The sequence below is a fragment of the Ornithorhynchus anatinus genome, chromosome 9, assembly GCF_004115215.2.
Source record: "Ornithorhynchus anatinus isolate Pmale09 chromosome 9, mOrnAna1.pri.v4, whole genome shotgun sequence".
In the NCBI taxonomy this organism is placed as follows: domain Eukaryota; kingdom Metazoa; phylum Chordata; class Mammalia; order Monotremata; family Ornithorhynchidae; genus Ornithorhynchus; species Ornithorhynchus anatinus.
Genome location: NC_041736.1, coordinates 40,301,479 through 40,319,275, shown reverse-complemented (window position 1 = coordinate 40,319,275; position 17,797 = coordinate 40,301,479). Strand labels below are relative to the sequence as shown.

At 58.9% G+C, this 17,797-nt stretch overlaps 2 protein-coding genes across 2 annotated transcripts; one reads left to right on the top strand and one right to left on the bottom strand.

The window, feature by feature from the left end:
- Positions 1 to 2,811: 2,811 nt before the first annotated feature.
- On the bottom strand, positions 2,812 to 4,000 carry CCDC121 (coiled-coil domain containing 121). The gene has a single exon (XM_029071659.2). The coding sequence runs from the start codon at positions 3,863 to 3,865 to the stop codon at positions 2,825 to 2,827; it is 1,041 nt and encodes a 346-aa protein (XP_028927492.1). The 5' UTR covers positions 3,866 to 4,000; the 3' UTR covers positions 2,812 to 2,824.
- Positions 4,001 to 6,147: 2,147 nt separating this feature from the next.
- GPN1 (GPN-loop GTPase 1) lies at positions 6,148 to 16,969 on the top strand. The gene is made up of 14 exons (XM_029072172.2): positions 6,148 to 6,339; positions 6,462 to 6,555; positions 8,914 to 8,953; positions 9,665 to 9,731; positions 11,879 to 11,916; positions 12,301 to 12,379; positions 12,559 to 12,653; positions 13,449 to 13,494; positions 14,061 to 14,207; positions 14,798 to 14,880; positions 15,268 to 15,307; positions 15,867 to 15,957; positions 16,154 to 16,267; positions 16,412 to 16,969. Exons 1-14 carry the CDS (start codon positions 6,205 to 6,207, stop codon positions 16,495 to 16,497), a joined length of 1,155 nt encoding a protein of 384 aa, XP_028928005.1. The 5' UTR covers positions 6,148 to 6,204; the 3' UTR covers positions 16,498 to 16,969.
- The last annotated feature ends 828 nt before the right edge of the window (positions 16,970 to 17,797 follow it).

Sequence of the window (17,797 nt, the reverse complement as noted above, 5' to 3'; positions counted from 1 at the left end):
GACTCCCCAGGCATAGAGGGCGGTTGGACGAACCGCCGTCTTCCCTAATCCCCCCTGGGTCCTAACAGAGGCAGATATTGATCACTTGATATGCGCCAAGCTCCTGTCCGACCCGCAGTCTAAGAGGAAGTGCCGGGAAGCCCCGAGAGACTAAAGGATTTCCCCAAGGCCAGGCGGCAGGCCGGGACAGACCTGGAACTGGAAGCCAGGTCTCTCACCTCCCTCGGGTCCTTGTTCTTTCAAGTTGGCCACCCCCTGCCCCTGCTGAGAGGAGAAAAGCAGGGTACCTCCTCTGCCCCCCTGAGTGTGAGGTGCTCTGTGGGTGGTACCTTAGTAATAATGATGGCATTTGTTAAGCGCTTGCTATGTGCAAAGCACTGTTCTAAGCGCTGGGGAGGTTACAAGGTGATCAGGTTGTCCCATGTGGGGCTCACGGTCTTAAGGCCCATTTTACAGATGAGGTAGCTGAGGCACAGAGAAGTTAGGTGACCTGCCCAGAGTCACGCAGCTGACAAGTGGCGGAGCCGGGATTAGAACCCATGACCTCTGACTCCCCAGCCCGGGCTCTTTCCACTGAGCCACGCCGCTTCTCTACCTTAACCATCCTGGGTCATTCCACCCTCCTACTCATTCCACTCTTTTATCTCTGTCGGTCTTGGCTTCCCTTTTCTTCCACTCTCTTCCCCCACCTTCCGGCATCGACTTCCTCCGCTCTTCATCTGAGAGAACGGGCTGTGGCTGCAAAGCTCACCCAGAGATAAAGTCAGCCAGCCAGCAATCTAGGTCATCCCAGCGCGAGCCCGCCTCCCGTTTGTTGCCTCTCCTCGTAGATCGGTCGGGAACCCTGGAAGTTGGGGTAGGAAGGGAGATCGAAGACTCCTCCCTTCCCCTCTCACTCATCCCTGAGATTTCCAACTTTTGTCCCCCCACCCCGTTGCTTTTATAAGCGTACGATAGAAAATTTTCAAAAACTAGTTAAACTTCCTTTCCAAAAGTTTTTTGATATTCACCCCGGTGTTGGAGAAACTCCTAAACGTGTGTGCCCCTTAATGCGTGTCTACCTTTTTATCTGTTTTTAAGCGATGTGTCTGTGGTAAAAGCGATCGTCTTAGAATGGCACTTCCTAGAGAGCTGACGCCGACCAGCTCTGAAGTCTTGTACGTCTTTCCTCACGTACCTGGTACAGTGATATGCACCCAGTGGGTGCTCAATAAATGTGGTTTAATGATCCTGGTCCTCCCCTTTTCTTCCCCTTTATCGTCCTTCCCTCCCTCCCGCTCTCCCTCTCCCCAGGTCCCAGTAACGTCCCCCGCGGAGCCGGGATGAGCCTCAGCGTTCACTAGCTGTCTTGCTACGAGCTCAGCCCTTAAGCCACCGCGACGGGGGTGCTCAGTCAGTCGGTGGTATTTATTGAGCGCTTATTATTGTGCAGAGCACTCGGGGCGGTACAAGACAACAGTTGGTCAATCCCTACCCACGAGCAGCTTGCAGTCTACAGAACTCTACCAAGGACCCTCTCTTGCGTTCCCATCGAGTGAGGGTTGTCCTGGACTGACCCCCTGTTTGGACGTCAGGCCCGACTCGGTCGCTGGGGGTGGGGTGGAGGGGGGTCCTATGACTGAAATCAAGAGTGTCCTACCTGAGGCTCCTCCAGGCTCTGGACCCGGGGCCTGTGAATCTCTCGTGAGTGTTTCATCAGAGTATGGGACCGGTTCCTGCTGAGGGCAGATCGGTGACAATTTTTCTCCTCCTGAGAGGCGGGGCTCAGAGCCCAGGAGAGAAATCCCTTCTCTGATGTCAGCTTGGTGCTCGAACGGGCCTGAATGCTAGGAAGAGGGATATTTTGGGGATCTAATCCGGAGTCGTTCCGGAGTTACAGAGGCGTTGAAGCGGAGGGCAAGAATGTTTTGGGTGTGCTAGATTCCTGCCAGCCCTTCAGAAGGATGCATCTAACTCATCCTTCCCTCGTTTCAGCCATTCTGCCTTTCGCGACCTGACCCAGCCTCACACCCTTCGTAAATAGCCTTATTTGCTAAACCCCGAGTGAGTGAGGCATAGGGGATGATGTGACTTCCTCTCGGTGGGAGGAGAGAGTGACGGAGAGTTACATGTGTGTTTTGTAGAGGCACACTAGATTCTTACTGCAAAATGGTCTTAGATAAAGAGTAGAGTCCTTGAGGCAGGACGGGGAAGGCTCTGGGCTCTGCTGACCACAAAAGAGGTCACCGGGCTCGGGATTCTCTTCTCACCTGGTGCTGAGGCCTCATTTTCAACAGCCAGGGATGAACGAGACGATAGAAGCGTTGATTCCATGCCGCCTGGACTAGCCGCCCTCTTATCACTTTGAGCCAAGTCCCAACCCAACCTCCCTCCTCTCGCTACACATCCGGAATCCCAGGCCTCTGACGGTGGGGATGGAAAATCTGTTGAAGATAGGTCTTCCCTGACCCCCAAATCACACTTCTCTATAGTCCTTGGTCAAGTGCGGCTCTGAGCTTTCCCTCTTCTCGGCTAAATCTGCATGGGGTCTGTCCACGTGGGAACGAGTGGTGTGAGGGTGTAGACCTGTGGACGTTTGAGTCGCCGCGAATGCTTTCCTCTTGAGAAGAGCGGGTGGGAAAGAGGGAAGGAAAGAGGTGCGGGTAAACTCAAGTCCCATCGGGTGGAATCGGATCGAGTGCCTCTGTCCCTGCCCCTGGCCCTTTGCCAGTTTTAGGAAGCCTCACTCCACTGCTGTAACAGAAAAAACACTTCTTCCCGCAAAGGTTTCTTATGATATAAGCATTTATTTCTTTCATAGAAACTCTTCAAATAGTGTTTATTGTCAGGATGCGCCGACCGTCGGTCTAGCCTTTGACATATAGGTAGATTGTAAGCTCCCGGGAGGCGGGGTCTCCATCTGTTTATCTTGGTTGGCGAAGCACCCCGGCACGGCACCGTAAGCAGGGAGGCCCGGGGTGACTGTCGGGTCGGTGACAACGCGTCGACCCTTCGGCGGACGGGACGGACAACACGGTCCCTGGGGGTGGCCCTGCCTTCTCGGCTGGAGGCTGGATCTCTCCCGGAGACGCCGTCTCCCTCGGATAGTGGCTTCCAGGCACCAGCGTTCCCGCTGCAGCCACTGCTTTTGTTTCTGCAGCCTTTCCCGCCGGGCCTGCAGCGCCCGTGCCTGCCGCACCAGTTGCAGAAGCTGCTTCCGCAGACGGTGGTTCTCCCCTTGGAGTTGCTGACCGAACTCTCGGGCGCCCTGCTCCGCTTCCAGCTCCAGGGCCCGCTCCCCCTGCCTCGCACTCGCTTCCTCTCCTCCTTGCCCCGGGCCTGCCCTGCTCATCTGCTTCTCCAGGGCCTCCTCCTCCCGCAGGAACCGGCCCCGAGCCTCGAGGAGTCGCGCGGCCGTCTCGGCTCTGACGGCCCGCTCTTCCCCCCGAAGCTCTCGCACCCGCTGCGACTGCGTCTCCTTCAGTGCCCTCACAGGCTCGAGAGCCTGTAGTTCCCGATTTAGGCGGGCCAGGTCCGCCTCCCGTTGCAACAGGTCGGCCCGCAGGGCTGCCCTCTGAGCCTCGTAGTCGTCGAGCAGCTCCCGCCTCTGTCTCCGGATCTCTTCCAGTTGCCGCCGATGCTGGTCCCAGAGACTCAGAGGCTCCTCCGGGTTCCTCCGGGCCCGGCCGGCCAGGTGGCCCAGCAGGGCCCGGCTCTCGGCCTGGAGCCGCCCTGCCTCCGCCTGCAGTCGTGCGTTCTCCTCCCGCAGCTGCCTCCGTTGTTCCTTCGCTCGGCCCAGCTCTCGCTCCAGCTCCTCCAGGAGCCTTACGTTCGCTTGGAATTTCCGCTTCTCCGATTGCAGAGCGGCCTCCGCCCTGCTGTCCATCGGCCCGGTTGGGTTGTGACTTAGATGGGGAGGTGGTATCCTGGGACTTTCAGCCAGCCTGAGGGGCCAGAGGGGGGAGGGAGGAGAAACCTTCCATTTCCTTGTCAAGCAAGCAGTGCTATTTACTAAGCGCTTACCCTGTGCAGACCACTGTATTAAGTGCTTGGGAAAGTACATTAAATCACTGAATTTCTGGGTCACCACTCCCCCACTCCTAGCGTCAACCCCCATTATCTCCAGGCCAACTAGTAGTGTTGCTCATGATTGATCTTGAAGACTCAGGCTATATTTTTAATTAAATTTGCTCTCCATGTATATATATATATATACACATGTATATATGTATCCCACATAGCTGCCTTTCTTCGCTTCCAAGGTGGTCTCTAGACCATCCCTTCCAAAGGAGGGTCCTCCCAACCCGACACTGCAGGGCTCATCGCCACCAGGAATTCAAGCGCCGATCCTGAGAAATGCCGGACACAGGGAGCGTGTAACGACCACGGCGGGTTAGTGACCTCAAGGGAAAATCTCTTTACCTGTCAGAGGGTCTCCGATCTGGCACCTTTGGCGTGGGCTCAACGGGGAATTGGCCAAAAACCCCGGCATTGGCTGGTTATTTATCCCCAGGTCAGCTTGTCCGGACTGGCTCTGTGGCTTTCGGGTGCCCAGCAACTAAAGCCAGGCACACAAACGACTTTGTGTCCTCTGGTTCCCCCCCCCCTCCCCTCCTGCTTTACCTCGATGAATATTCATAAGCAGCTTTAATAATACCATCTCTTGAGGTGGTGCCGTTTAATATCTATTGAGTGCTTTCATTCAGTCGTTCAATCGTATTTATTGAGTGCTGTACTAGGTGCAAAGCACTGTACTAGTGTTTGGGGGAATACAGACACATTCCTGCCCCCAACGAGCTCACAGTCTAGAGGGGGAGGCAGACATTAATATAATAGACAAATTACAGATCTAAACCTATATGCTGTGAGCCCCATGGGGGACAGGGACTGTGTCCAACTTGATTAGAGAAGCAGCGTGGCTCAGTGGAAAGAGCCCGGGCTGGGGAGTCAGAGGTCGTGGGTTCTAATCCGGGATCTGCCACTCGTCAGCTGTGTGACCTTGGGCCAGTCGCTTCACTTCTCTGTGCCTCAGTTATCTCCTCCGTCCAATGGGGATGAAGACTGAGCCCCGCGTTGAACATGTTGACCTTTTATGTCCCCCAGGGCTTAGAACAGTGTTTAGCACATAGTGAGCGCTAAACAAATACCAACATTGTTATTATTGCCTTGTAGTAATAATAATGGCATCTGTTAAGCTCTCACTGTGTGCAAAGCACTGTTCTAAGCGCTGGAGAGGATACAAGGTCATCAGGTTGTCCCACGTGGGGCTCAGTCTAGAGAAACAGCAGGACTCAGTGGAAAGAGCCCGGGCTTGGGAGTCACAGGTCATGGGTTCGAATGCCGGCTCCGCCACTTGTCAGCTGGGTGACTTTGGGCCAGTCCCTTCACTTCTCCGGGCCTCAGTTCCCTCCTCTGTAAAATGGGGATGAAGATCAGGAGCCCCATGAGGGACAACCTGACCTTCTCACCTCCCCAAAAGCTTAGGACGGTGCTCTGCACCTAGTAAGCGCTTAACCAACAGTATTATTAATAGTAGTAATATTCTTGGTATTGGTTAAGCGCTTATTAGGTGCAGAGCACCGTTCTAAGCGCTGGGGTAGATCCAGGGTCATCAGGTTGTCCCAGGTGGGGCTCCCAGTCTTCATCCCCATTTTGCAGATGAGGCCACTGAGGCCCAGAGAAGTGACGTGACTTGGCCACAGACAGCTGACAAGGGATTCGAACCCATGACCTTCTCTAGCGATCAGCCGGGCCCACTTTCCCGATGAGGTCCCCGAGGCCCCCCGCTCCTCACGGGTCCCTGCTCGGCTCTGCGCAGGCGGCGCTGGCCGGCGGACCTCCCCGGGGGCCCCGCCCTTCCGCTCGGCTCTCTCCCGGCTAGAGCGCCGCCCCCGCTGCCTCCCGCTCTAGCCCGGCGTCCTCTCTGTGGTCGGAGAGGCGGGACGTGCGCCTGGAGGTGGCGCGCGCGCGCGTCCTCGTGCCCGACGTCCCCGGGGGGGGGGGGAGGCGCACGCGGGCGTCCTCGTGCCGGGCGTCCTCGGGCCCAACGTCCGCTGGGAGGGGCGGGGGGGTGGCGCACGCGGGCGTCCTCGTGCCCAACGTCCGCTGGGGGGGGGGCGGGGGGGTAGCGCACGCGGGCGTCCTCGCGCCGGGCGTCCTCGCGCCCGACGTCCGCTCGCGCCCGGGGAGGGGAGGCAGGCGCGCGCGTCGTCCCGAGGCGCCAAGATGGCGGCGGCTGAGGCGACCGAGGCGACGGCTGAGGCCACGGCGGGCGGCCGCGGCGGCGGCGGCGGGGGGCGGCCCCCGCTGTGCCTCCTCGTTCTGGGCATGGCCGGCTCCGGGAAGACCACCTTCGTCCAGGTGAGGGGCCGCGGGGGAGCCGCCGGGGGGCGGGCGGAGGGGCGGAGGGGGAGGCCCTCCATCCACTCCTCCGTCCCTCCATGTCCGTCCCTCCCCTGTCCGTCCTCGGGGGTCGCCGGCAGAGAGTCACCGGACACCTGCACGGGCGCGGCTCGCCGCCCTACGTCATCAACCTCGACCCCGCCGTGCACGACGTCCCCTTCCCCGCCAACATCGGTGAGTTGGGCCGACACACAACGGACACACAACACAACACACAACCGGCGTGGGGGAGGCCTCCCCCCGACACGGCCCCCGCCGCCCTTGGGCGCTCACTACGTGCCAAGCGCCCCCCCCGCCAGCTGCTGGGGGGTCGAGGGGGGGGAATGTAGGAGGTCGACAGGTCCCATCCCAGCGTCTAGCACAGTGCTCTGCACCTAGGAAGCGCTGAACAAACTCAGTAGCATTGATTGAGCGCTTACTAGGTGCAGAGCACTGCACTAAGCGCTTGGAAGGGGCGCCTCCGTAACAGATAGAGACCGGCCCTGCCCTTTGACGGATTTACAGTCTAATCGGGGGGAGACGGACAAAAACAATAACCAATTATGATTAGAGAAGCAGCGGGGCTCGGGGGAAAAGAGCCTGGGCTGGGGAGGCAGAGGTCATGGGTTCGAATTCCGGCTCTGCCCCTTGTCAGCTGGGTGACTGTGGGCCGGTCACTTCGCTTCTCAGGGCCTCAGTTCCCTCATCTGTAAAATGGGGGTGAAGACTGTGAGCCTCACGTGGAACCAGCTGATGACCCTGGATCTCCCCCAGCGCTTAGAACAGTGCTCTGCACCTAGTAAGCGCTTAACAAATACCAATATTATCCGGAGGTCGGCAGGTGCCGTCCCAGCGCCTAGAACAGTGCTCTGCACCTAGGAAGCGCTGAACAAATTATGATTAGAGAAGCAGCCGGGCTGGGGAGGCAGAGGTCATGGGTTCGAATCCCGCCTCTGCCCCTTGTCAGCTGGGGGACCGTGGGCAAGTCACTTCTCTGTGCCTCAGTGACCTCATCTGTCAAATGGGGATGAAGACCGGGAGCCCCACGTGGGACCACCTGATTCCCCTGTGTCTCCCCCAGCGCTTAGAACAGTGCTTGGCACATAGTAAGCGCTGAACAAACACCAACATTATTATTCTCTGGGCCTCAGTGACCTCACCTGGAAAATGGGGATGAGCCTCACGTGGGGCAACCCGATGACCTTGTATCCACCCCAGCGTTTAGAACAGTGCTCTGCACAGAGTACGGGCTCAGTAAATACGATGGAATGAATGAAGGCAATGAGTATTTGCCCCCGCCCCCAAACCGTAACCTTGTGGTGAACAGGGAGTTTGTCTGTTTATTTTGTTTAATGAGATGTACATCACCCTGATTCTATTTAGTTGCCATTGTTTTTACGAGATGTTCTTCCCCTCGACTCTATTTATTGCCATCGTTCTCGTCTGTCCGTCTCCCCCGATTAGACCGTAAGCCCGTCACCCGGCAGGGACTGTCTCTATCTGTTGCCGACTTGTCCGTTCCAAGCACTTAGTCCAGTGCTCTGCACATAGTAAGCGCTCAGTAAATACTATTGAATGAGTGAATACTCTCCCAAGCGCTTAGTACGGTGCACAAAGTTCAGTGAATGCAACCGATGGAAGGACCCTCGTGACCGAGGGCGAACGTCCGGCTTCTCCCCCGTGGGACCTGCCTCCATCCACACTCTTGTGCCCCCGGGGGCAAGCGTCGCTAGACGGGCGGGAAGGAGAACGAGTTGAGTCCGTGGGCACCGAGCAGAATATTGCCGTGTCCTCGATGCCAGCCGGTGCCCCTGGCACCCCCGGGTCAAGTCCCTGTTGAACGTAATAGTCCCGAGTGGCTCAGAAAAGGCACGGGAGTCTTTTCCACTTATTCTGAGAGCCAGGGCAAACCCAAATCACAAAACAGGGAATAGAAGGCTGAATAAGGCAAGGGCAGCCTGCAGTGTTTATCTGCTGGTGGGGATGGTGTCATGGAGCATCCTGTTCTTGCTTCTCAATCCCCATAACCCGCCTTGTGATCCCCAAAATGGGTCAGAGCCTTCGGGTCACACTGGCATCTGGAACTCGATCCCCAGGAGAAGCAGAGCACTTCGTACCTGAGACATCCGAGACCTGTGTCCCTCGGGGATTCTTGTATTTCTTGAGGTGATTCATCCCGTGGTATTCACTTACCAGAGGCAGAACAGTGTTAATAATGTTGGTATTTGTTAAGCGCTTACTATGTTCAGAGCACTGTTCTAAGCACTGGGGGAGATCCAGGTCATCAGGTTGTCCCACGTGAGGCTCACGGTTAATCCCCATTTTACAGATGAGGTCACTGAGACACAGAGAAGTGAAGTGACTTGCCCACGGTCACACAGCTGACAAGCGGCAGAGCCGGGAGTCGAACCTATGACCTCTGACTCCCAATCTCGGGCTCTTTCCACTGAGCCACGCGGTTCAGAGTGTTTGGGAGGGAACGGCATTACGAGGTTGGTAGTAAATGATTCCCGTCCTCAGGGAGCTTATTCCTCTCTGTGTCTTATTTCTCAGATATCCGGGACACCGTAAAGTACAAGGAGGTCATGAAGCAGTATCCTTTTCCAGGCTCCCATCTGCCTCGATGTTTCCTACCCCCAGCTTCGTTGACTTCTGGGACTCATCTGAATTTAGAAACCTCTCTGTTCGAGGCTTGAATGTGAGAGGCGTGATCAAAATGGAATCCCACTTATGTGGCAAAATGGCAGTGGTTCTGGGGAAGGCAGTAACGGTCAGGGCTTCCCACGGTGGTGGTCTGAGGACATTTGAAAAGGTAAAAGTAATGACGGGGATTAGTGTGTTTAGGTAGGAGAAAAACGTTGACGGGAAAACGTTGAAGAGAGAGGTCTGTCAGGGGAGTAGATTTTAAGGTGTTACAGTTATTGCTCACCTCTGTTTCGTGATCGCCGCCTGTCAACCCGGGTTGCCTCTTTGGCCAAGACTTTGGAAACCTGGCGGTAAACATTTCCGCTACCTCAAATGAAGCTTAGTTTCAGCCACCTTCCCCAGATGGATCAGAAATAAGTTGTAAAATGGACTGTTTGGTTTGCAGTTTCAGCTCCTTTTATTCCCCCTTGGGCAAGCTAACAAGAAGCAAACACCCCGCCCAGGGGTTAGGAAGTTTGGGATGTGAGGTCTGAGGAGGGTGTTTAGAGACAGAGGTTAGATTGCTAATCCTTGGTTTTGGGCTATGGCCCCGGGGGGGTAGATTTGAGTGTATTAAACTGTCTGCGTCCCCAGCCGAATTCCTGAACTTGGTGGCCAGATATGGACTTGGTCCCAATGGAGGGATAGTCACCTCCCTTAATCTCTTCGCGACGAGGTTCGATCAGGTATGGACACCTTTGCTGGTCAGTGGTGTGGGTTGGGCGAAGCGTCTTGCTTGACTTGTTTCTTGGGTAATATATATGAAAGAGAGGGCCTAGATGGCAAAAACCGTTACTGGGAGAGAGGGAGGGAGGAGGATAGGAGACCTTGAGGTCCAAGAAAATAATAGTACTTGTGGTATATGTTAAGTACTTACTGTGTGCCAAGCACTGTTGTAAGCCCTGGGGTAGATACAGGATAATGGGGTTGGATGCAGTCCCTGTCCCACATGGGGCTCACACTCTTAATCCCCATTTTACAGATGAGGTAACCGAGGCGGAGAGAAGTTAACTGACTTGCCCCAGGTCACACAGCAGGCAGGAGGCGGAGCTGGGATTAGAACCCACATCCTCTGACTCCCAGGCCTGTACTCTTCCCTTTAGGCCCACGCTACCTCCTAAAACTGGGGCCTGGTCTGCCGCTCTGTCTCTAGGCAGACTAAGCTGCCTTAGTTTAAACCCAAAATGCTTAGAGGCTCAGAAAGTCGAGTAAGTCCGGAAGGCTTTATTTCCTGCATTGTAGCTGGGCATTAACAACCAGCTTAGTCTAGCCATTTGCCATTGTGCTAGTTTGTTCTCGCCCTTCTTCATCGTTCCAGTTGTGGGCCAGGCAGTGCACTGGGCTCTGCTGAAAATTCAACAAATACGAGCAGACCTGGACTCTCCTTCAAGGAACATACTCATTAACATGGGAAGGAGAGAAACACAATCTCTGTCTCACACACCGCCGCCCACCCAGTTCTCAAACACTTTCCTAAATAGCCCATACTAATATAGACTGAGCAGTTCATTGAATCTTATTTATTGAGCACGTACTATGTGCAGAGCACTGTACTAAGCGCTTGGAATGTGCAGTACGGCAACAGATAGAGACAAACCCTGCCCAGTGATGGTTCACAGCCTCCTTTTGGTGGCTGATATTTGGTGGCTGTCCAGGCCCCGGCAGGGGGTTCAGGGGAGTCAGGCTCCTGTCCTCCAGCCGGGGGTAGGGAGTTGTGGGGAGGGCGTGCCCAAGGTGTCAGGCTTCACCCTAATGGCCCGGGCGTCCTTTAACCTGCAACCTGCCCACCTGGCCACCAAACTCTTTTCCTTTTCCCCTTCCTCGCCCTGCTCCCCCACCAGAAAAGGACACGGGGGTTCAGTGTCAAGTAGTCAAGAGATTTTACTAAAAACATGACTAAAATAGCCACCTGCAGATGAAATGCAAAGCAGACAGATGTACAAAGGGTGAATTTCCCATCATTGGATAGTAAGAGAAAATAAGCCGTGTAAACTCGCCACCAGCAAATGATAATGAAGAGCTGACATCCAAAAACTCCACTGTGAATTGAGAGCAAAGAGGAGACATAGTCAAATACTCCCCTGTAAATAGTGTAAAAATGCTGTAATTCCTGTAGGCAATCAGTGGTATTTATTGGGCACTTACTGTGTGTAAAGCGCTGTATTAATTGCTTGGGAGAGAATATATAACGTAGCATATAGAAATGTAACAGATGCAGTTAAAGTCGAGTATGCAGAGGACTGAGAAGAAAGTAATTAAAATTAATCTACAAATTAAAAAGATCCAATTCCGTAGGCGCGGTTTATTGACATGATGGGCCGGCCCGAATCCAAACCAAGGTCTAGGCTGGCTGATCTAGCGGATGGCGGTCCGCGGTCTTGCCGGCAAGCAGAGCGGCGGCCCGGGCACGTGTGGGTCCGGGCGCCGCCGGCCTGCCACCCGCCCTCTTGCTCCAGATCAGGGCTTGTGTGATCGGGGCTGCAACCGTGTGCTTCTGGAAAGTAGATGGGGACCGCCATGCCGGCATTGTTGGTGGGGAAATGGAGGTATCGGAGGGGGGACATAACCAAGGCGGCGACGGTCTAGGAATAAGGAGGGCCTCCCCGACTCCCCTAAGCAAGTGCGTAGTTTTCTCTTGGGGCTGGGAGGTGGGGAGGAGGAGGTTTGCGCTCGGTGCAGCCCCAGAAAGGTTGAGAGACGGGCCGACTAGCTCGGGCAGGCCCCGCACCCTGGAATCGAGTTTTCAACTCCACCTTAGCCGGGTGGACTGTGCTGCAGTGGGGAGCTGGGAGCCCCTGAGAGATCTCTCTATTGATTTCTCCCTCCCTGCTAGGTGATGAAGTTTATTGAGAAGTGCCAGAACACAAACCAGTAAGTAAATCTGGGGTTACACTTGCAGCTTCTCCTCTGAAATTCTCCCTGGGCCACCGGAGGGAGGGCCGGGAGGTTGAGCCACCACCCAGACACCATAGTGTGGCTCCCCGTCGTCTCTTCGGAAGCCCCCGCCTCACGGCCGGCAGCCCCCCCGGGTGACGCGTGCTTGTCCTCCGCCCTTCTCGGTGTGTGTTGGCCGCATCAGATGCGCATAGGGCGTCCCGCCTCCGGCGGACAGAGATCGCGGAGGTCACGAGCACCGGAAGAATCTTCTGGTCTTGTGGGAGGAAAGAGGAGGGAAGACGAGTCACCTCGCGGCTCCCACCGGCCGGCTGTTTCTTTGATGTCTTGTGGCTGTGATTGACACTTTGTTTTGTGCAGGTACGTCCTGATCGATACACCTGGCCAGATCGAGGTGTTCACCTGGTCGGCTTCGGGCACGATCATCACCGAGGCCCTGGTGAGTCACCCTGCGGCCCGGGATCTCGGGGGTAGGGCGCCACGGGACGGGCCCCGGGGTGCCGGCGATACGCGTCCCGGGCCTGCCCGGGGCCCGAGCCGGGGAGCCGAGGGGCGGCCGAGCGGGCTCGGCCGGACTCGTCGTGCCTGACCGGAGCCGGGGACTCGCTGCGCTCCCAGGCCTCTTCGTTCCCAACCATCGTCGTGTACGTCATGGACACGTCTCGGAGCACCAACCCCGTGACCTTCATGTCCAACATGCTGTACGCCTGCAGGTAACCCATCTCGGCGGGGGGGGAGGCCCGGCCCGACAAGCCTCAACGACCCCTCGCTCGCCTGCCTGTCTCCCTCTCTTGTTCCGGCCCTCGCGACCCCCTCTCCAGAGCCGCCCCTTGAGCCTCCTTCTCTAGATCCTCCTTGGGGTCTCCTCCCCATTTCGGCCCACCGGCTCAGTCGCCTCAAGGGTCTCTCTTCCCCCTGCCTCAGTCCTCCTTTCCCAACTTTGCCTCCCGGTTTCTCCTCCCCACCCGTCAGCTTCAGATCATTCAGTCAGTGGTGTTTATTTAGGGCCTACCCTATGCAGGCCACTGTACTGAGCGCTTGGGAGGCATGTACCCTACCCACAGTGAGCTTACAGTTTAGAGGGGGAACTGAGCTTGAGTGACTCGAAACCAAATCAGCCCTCAGAGGTGGCGGTCTCCAGCCCAGGACGTCTCCGGCCCGGGGTGTCCGTGACCCGGCTGAGGCTGCCCTCTTACGCCCGTCGAGGATCGGGGCCCGTGGCCAGAGGCTGGGACAGAGGGGCGTCCCCCGCATCCTCAAGAAGGCAGATGAGGACTAGGCGGGGAGGCGCTGCGGGAGCGGTAGGTGGGTACACTCACGCCCGGCCAGATGGGGAATGGAGCAGGGTGTGGCACTCGCGCCTTGGCAGAAATCGGGTACAAAGACCGTAGCAACCCTTCGCTCTCAGGCTGCGCACGTGCACACAGACCATCTTCGGCCCCCGTAGAGGCTCAGGCAGGAGAGTCTGCATCATCTTTTTCCCGGCTTTCCCACTCTTCTCCTTTCAGCATCCTGTACAAAACCAAGTTGCCTTTCATCGTGGTCATGAACAAGGTGAGAGGGGTCGGGGAGCGGGCGAGAGGCGGGCGGGGCGACGTGGGTCTGCTCTGCCGGCAGCAGGGGCCGGCTCCGGGAGGGAGGGAGGGAGGGAGGCAGGTCCCTTGGGGTCGCGTTGTCCGCGAAGAACGACGGGCTACAAGTTTCAACTCGAACAGAGGCGGCCGCTGGCCCCGGGGGGTAGGGGGCAGAGGGTCCATCAGGGAGGAGAGCGAAATGGAGATGGGCGCAGCGGAGAAGGGCCCGGGGCAAGAAATGGAGCTGAAGTGGGCAGGGAGGGGCTGGGGCCAAGCGGGTGTTCGTGCCGGACCGGGTCGTGGACAACAAACCATCTGCCCCGGGCCAGCGGGCAGAGGGGTGCGTCTCTGAGGAACAGGCAGAAGCAGAGGCTGCCGTCCTACGACTCCTCTCCAGCGGAAGATGAGGCAGACATTCCCGTCCAGGCCAGGATGGAACCGGCGCTCCGACGACGGGCACTGACTTGCCCCGTTCCCCTCCTGTCCCGGGGTGACCTCTTGCCTGGGCCTTTCCCTGATGGCGCCTGTCTTACCCCCCCGGCCCAGACGGACATCATCGACCACAGCTTTGCGGTGGAGTGGATGCAGGACTTCGAGACCTTCCAGGACGCCCTGAATCAGGAGACCACGTACGCCAGTAACCTGACGCGGTCCATGAGCCTGGTGCTGGACGAGTTCTACAGCTCACTCAGGGTAAGTGGAGAGGGCCGCCCGCCCCCTGGACCGCGCGGGGGGTTCTCGTCCTCAGCCCAGGGAGGAGGGGATTTCACTTCAGAGCTTTGCCTTCAGGGGATCAGCGGGGCCCGGCCCGGTCCAGCCCGTTCCTGGGGTGGCTGGCAGTTGAAGCGGGGCCTCCGGCGTCCGGCTGGGGGGTGAGCTGGCTCCTCCGAGTGGAGCGGCGGGGGCGGGCGGGTGGCCCGCGGACCATTCGAGGGCGCGGAGGGTTGGTGTTCTGATGGGAGGGGTGCGGGCATGACGGCAGTGAGGACCCAGTGGAGGCTAAGCAAGGGCAGAGGGGGCTCCCGGAGGGGGAAGGAATCAGAAAAGGAGCCCTTGGAAACAAAAGGGAAATGAGAAGAAGAGGAAGAAGAAAGTGGAGAGGGCACAGCGAGGCTGCCGCCTTCGGGCCTTTAGCCGAAGCAGTCTTGCTGCCGTCCGGAGAGAAGTCGGGGCTTAATTGGGATCCAGGCCGGGGGGACTCCCTGGGTCCCTCCTGGCCCGAGCTGGGCCCGTGGGCAGTCGGGCGCCGACCTCTCTTGGTCACCTGGGGTTTTCCCCGGCAGGTGGTGGGCTTCTCAGCTGTCCAGGGCACCGGTCTAGATGAACTGTTCGTGCAAGTCTCCAGTGCCGCGGAGGAATACGAAAGGTAAACGGGTTGAGTGTGGAGAAACGCTATTTATTATTTCTGTCAATCCAGCCCCTTCCCCGGCCCGCCTCTATACCTCCCCTCCACCTGTGTTGATTCGGGCACGGTCCACCGTACAGTGAAATTCATGGAGATGACCCCATTTTCCAATATTCCCCATTGGAGCGGGAGCTCCGTTTGGGTAAGAGATGCGCCTCGGGCTTCTTTTGTGCTTTACGAACGCTGAGTTTACGGTGCCCTGTGGACGCTGTCGGTAGCCACCGTCTCTGGTGGGGCTGTAGCGTCGGGGAGCTCGACGGGCAGTCGTCCCCGGCCCGTCCCGGGGGAGGGGACAGAGAATGGGCCCATTCCTGCGACCGGGCCACCGACCTGTGCTCTGCTTTCCAGGGAATATCGCCCAGAGTATGAACGCCTGAAGAAATCCTTGGTAAGAAAAGGGAGCCCGGGGTTTTGGGCTCTCGGGACTGAGATGGAAAGGGGGGCCGGGTTAGAGCTCCCCCGGCCTCGAGCCGCTCTGACCCCCGACCTTTGCCGAGATCTCTCTGCCGGGGGTTGGTCCCAGTGGTTCCCGGCACCAGAGAGGGAAACGGCATTGGCTTCTTGTTTGACCCTTGAACCTCAGTTGTTCACTCTAAAGGTTACAGGGTTTACCTCTAACCTGCTGCGGAGGCACCCCAGAGCCCCGCAGGAGCGCTCTGGAAAGCAGCGGGGAGCAAACACGGCTCCGGTGCGGCCTTTTCCTCTCGGCTCTGGGAAGGCAAAACAAACCACTTGGAGCTCTTCGGGTTCAATTTCTCGCCGCCGGGGGGCAGGGAACCGGAGGAGGCGGAGCTTTTAGGATGAGCGGGGGGGAAATCCCCCGACGGGCGAGCGGCGGCCTCCCAGATCCCCGCGGGCCTCGCCGGCCTCACCGCCCGTCCTCTGGGTGGGCCGGATCCCACCCGGGCGCCTCGGCTGACGGCCGGGTGGCTTTTCCCTCGGCCCAGGCCAGCGCTCAGAGCGAGCGACGCAGGGAGCAGCTGGAGCGTCTCCGGACGGACGTGGGGTCCGTGGCCTTGGACCCCGGCACGGCCACAGGTGGGCGGCTCCCTGGGCCTGATCCCCGCTGGGAAGTGGGGCCGGGAGGGCACCGGGCCCCCGGTCTCAGGAAGACGGTGGTGGGTGGGAGAGACCGCAGCCTGGCCCTGAAGTTAATGGAGAGAGAAAGGGAGACCCGTCGGGGGAAGGTGGGGCAGGGGGAGGCCACGGAGCCTGGAGTTGCTGTTTCCCGCAGAGGGCTTTGTTTCCGCCCCGGGCCCCTCTGACCTGATCCTGACCCGGGGAGCTTTGGCCGAGGAGGAGGACGACGAAGAGGCGGACAGCGACACCGACGACATTGACCATCAAGGTACGAGGGCCGGGGGGGGGGGGGGGCCCAAGACGGCAACGGGAGGCGGAGCGGAGCCGCTCGGCTGCTCGTCCGGCCGCCGTCCCGCCCCGCTGCCGTAGTTCCACGTGACCTCGGCTCACGCGCTCTCTTTCCTCCCCGCAGCTACGGAGGAAAGCCAGGAGGAGCCGGCCTTCCGGAACTTCATGCGCGAGTTGGGGAGGAGGCGGCAGAGTCGCAGCAGTCAGTGAGGGGAGGACCGGGGCCGGTCCCCGGGCCGGGGCCCTACCTAGGTTCCCGGCCCCGGGGGCAGCGGGAGCCCGTGCTCCCCACCGGTGCCGCCGCTCCGGTCCCCCGCCCTCCTCCGTGCGGCACCCTCCCGCGTGCCGGGACGGAGGGAGCGCGGAGTCCGTCGGTGTCCCGGCACCTGAGCCAGGTACGGGCCCGTCGTTCGTTCGGTCCACCCCTTCCCCGGGAGAGCCGAGGAAGCCGGACTGCCGAGCGAGTGTTGTGGCGAGCCTGGGCTTTGCCTGGTCCTTAATCGCTAAACGATTCTCGCTGCCAGCGGGGAGAGGGGGAGCCCGGTTCCCCCTGCGGCGACCACCTTTCCAGAGCCGTGCGTCCGCGGGTGGGGCGCGTGGGCTGTACGAGGCGTCTCTCCCACCCCGACCCCCGACCTGCTGAGTGTATGACTTTGGATAAAGAGTTGCCCTTGAATTTTGAGCATGACTCGTCCTGAATTTCATCAGCGAGACGCGCGCGCTCTGGGGGAAACGGTTCGTGCAGGTCCCGGGTCCCAAGGGGCATAGGGAGGGCCGCAGACCGGCTCGACCGTCAGCTTTGGCTGGGTAGAGGAGCGGGGACGGGGAAGGCCCGACAGGTCGAGCAAATCATCAGTCTCACTCGGAGGAAAACCGCCAGCGCTCGGGACCTACGGGGTCGTCTCCGAACGAAACGCGGTCCAGGCCAAGTGGGGCGAGGCAGGCTAGCTAGAAAGAAAAACACTTCGCCTCTGCCTCGGAGAGCGCAGCAGACTCACAAGGACGCAGCCGCGGGCAGATCTCGTCGCCGACCTCTGCGCGGAGCGGGCCGCCACCCCAGGGCCTCTCCTAGCTCCTTTGGGCCCGGGGAGGGAAAGGAAGGCCTACCTGCAGGAGCGAGTGCCGCCAACGCCGCCCTCGGAAGCTCGACGTGCACCTCGCAGACGTCGCTGCGCCCCGGGGTCGTCCGTTTGAGCCACACGGCAAGGGCCCGGTTTTCTTCAGGGCTTAGGTGAGAGCCCGGTTTTCACATCTCTTTCCTTCCTAAACAGAATTTCTCCTCCCTGCTTTGAGCGTCCCTTTGCGTTGCTGCCCTGGGTTTCCGGGAGGAGCTGGGACGGTAGGTGAGGAGGGGGCAGCGCCAAGTCTACTCCAGCTGCCACCTTCCCGGCCCCATCCTCACGCCTAGCTTGGGGACAGTAAGGAGAATTCACCCAGTGGCGACGAAGCCTGTGTTGTCTTCCTTTGGGGAAGAGTGCCAAAGCAGCCGCGCTGACCGGACATGAAAGAA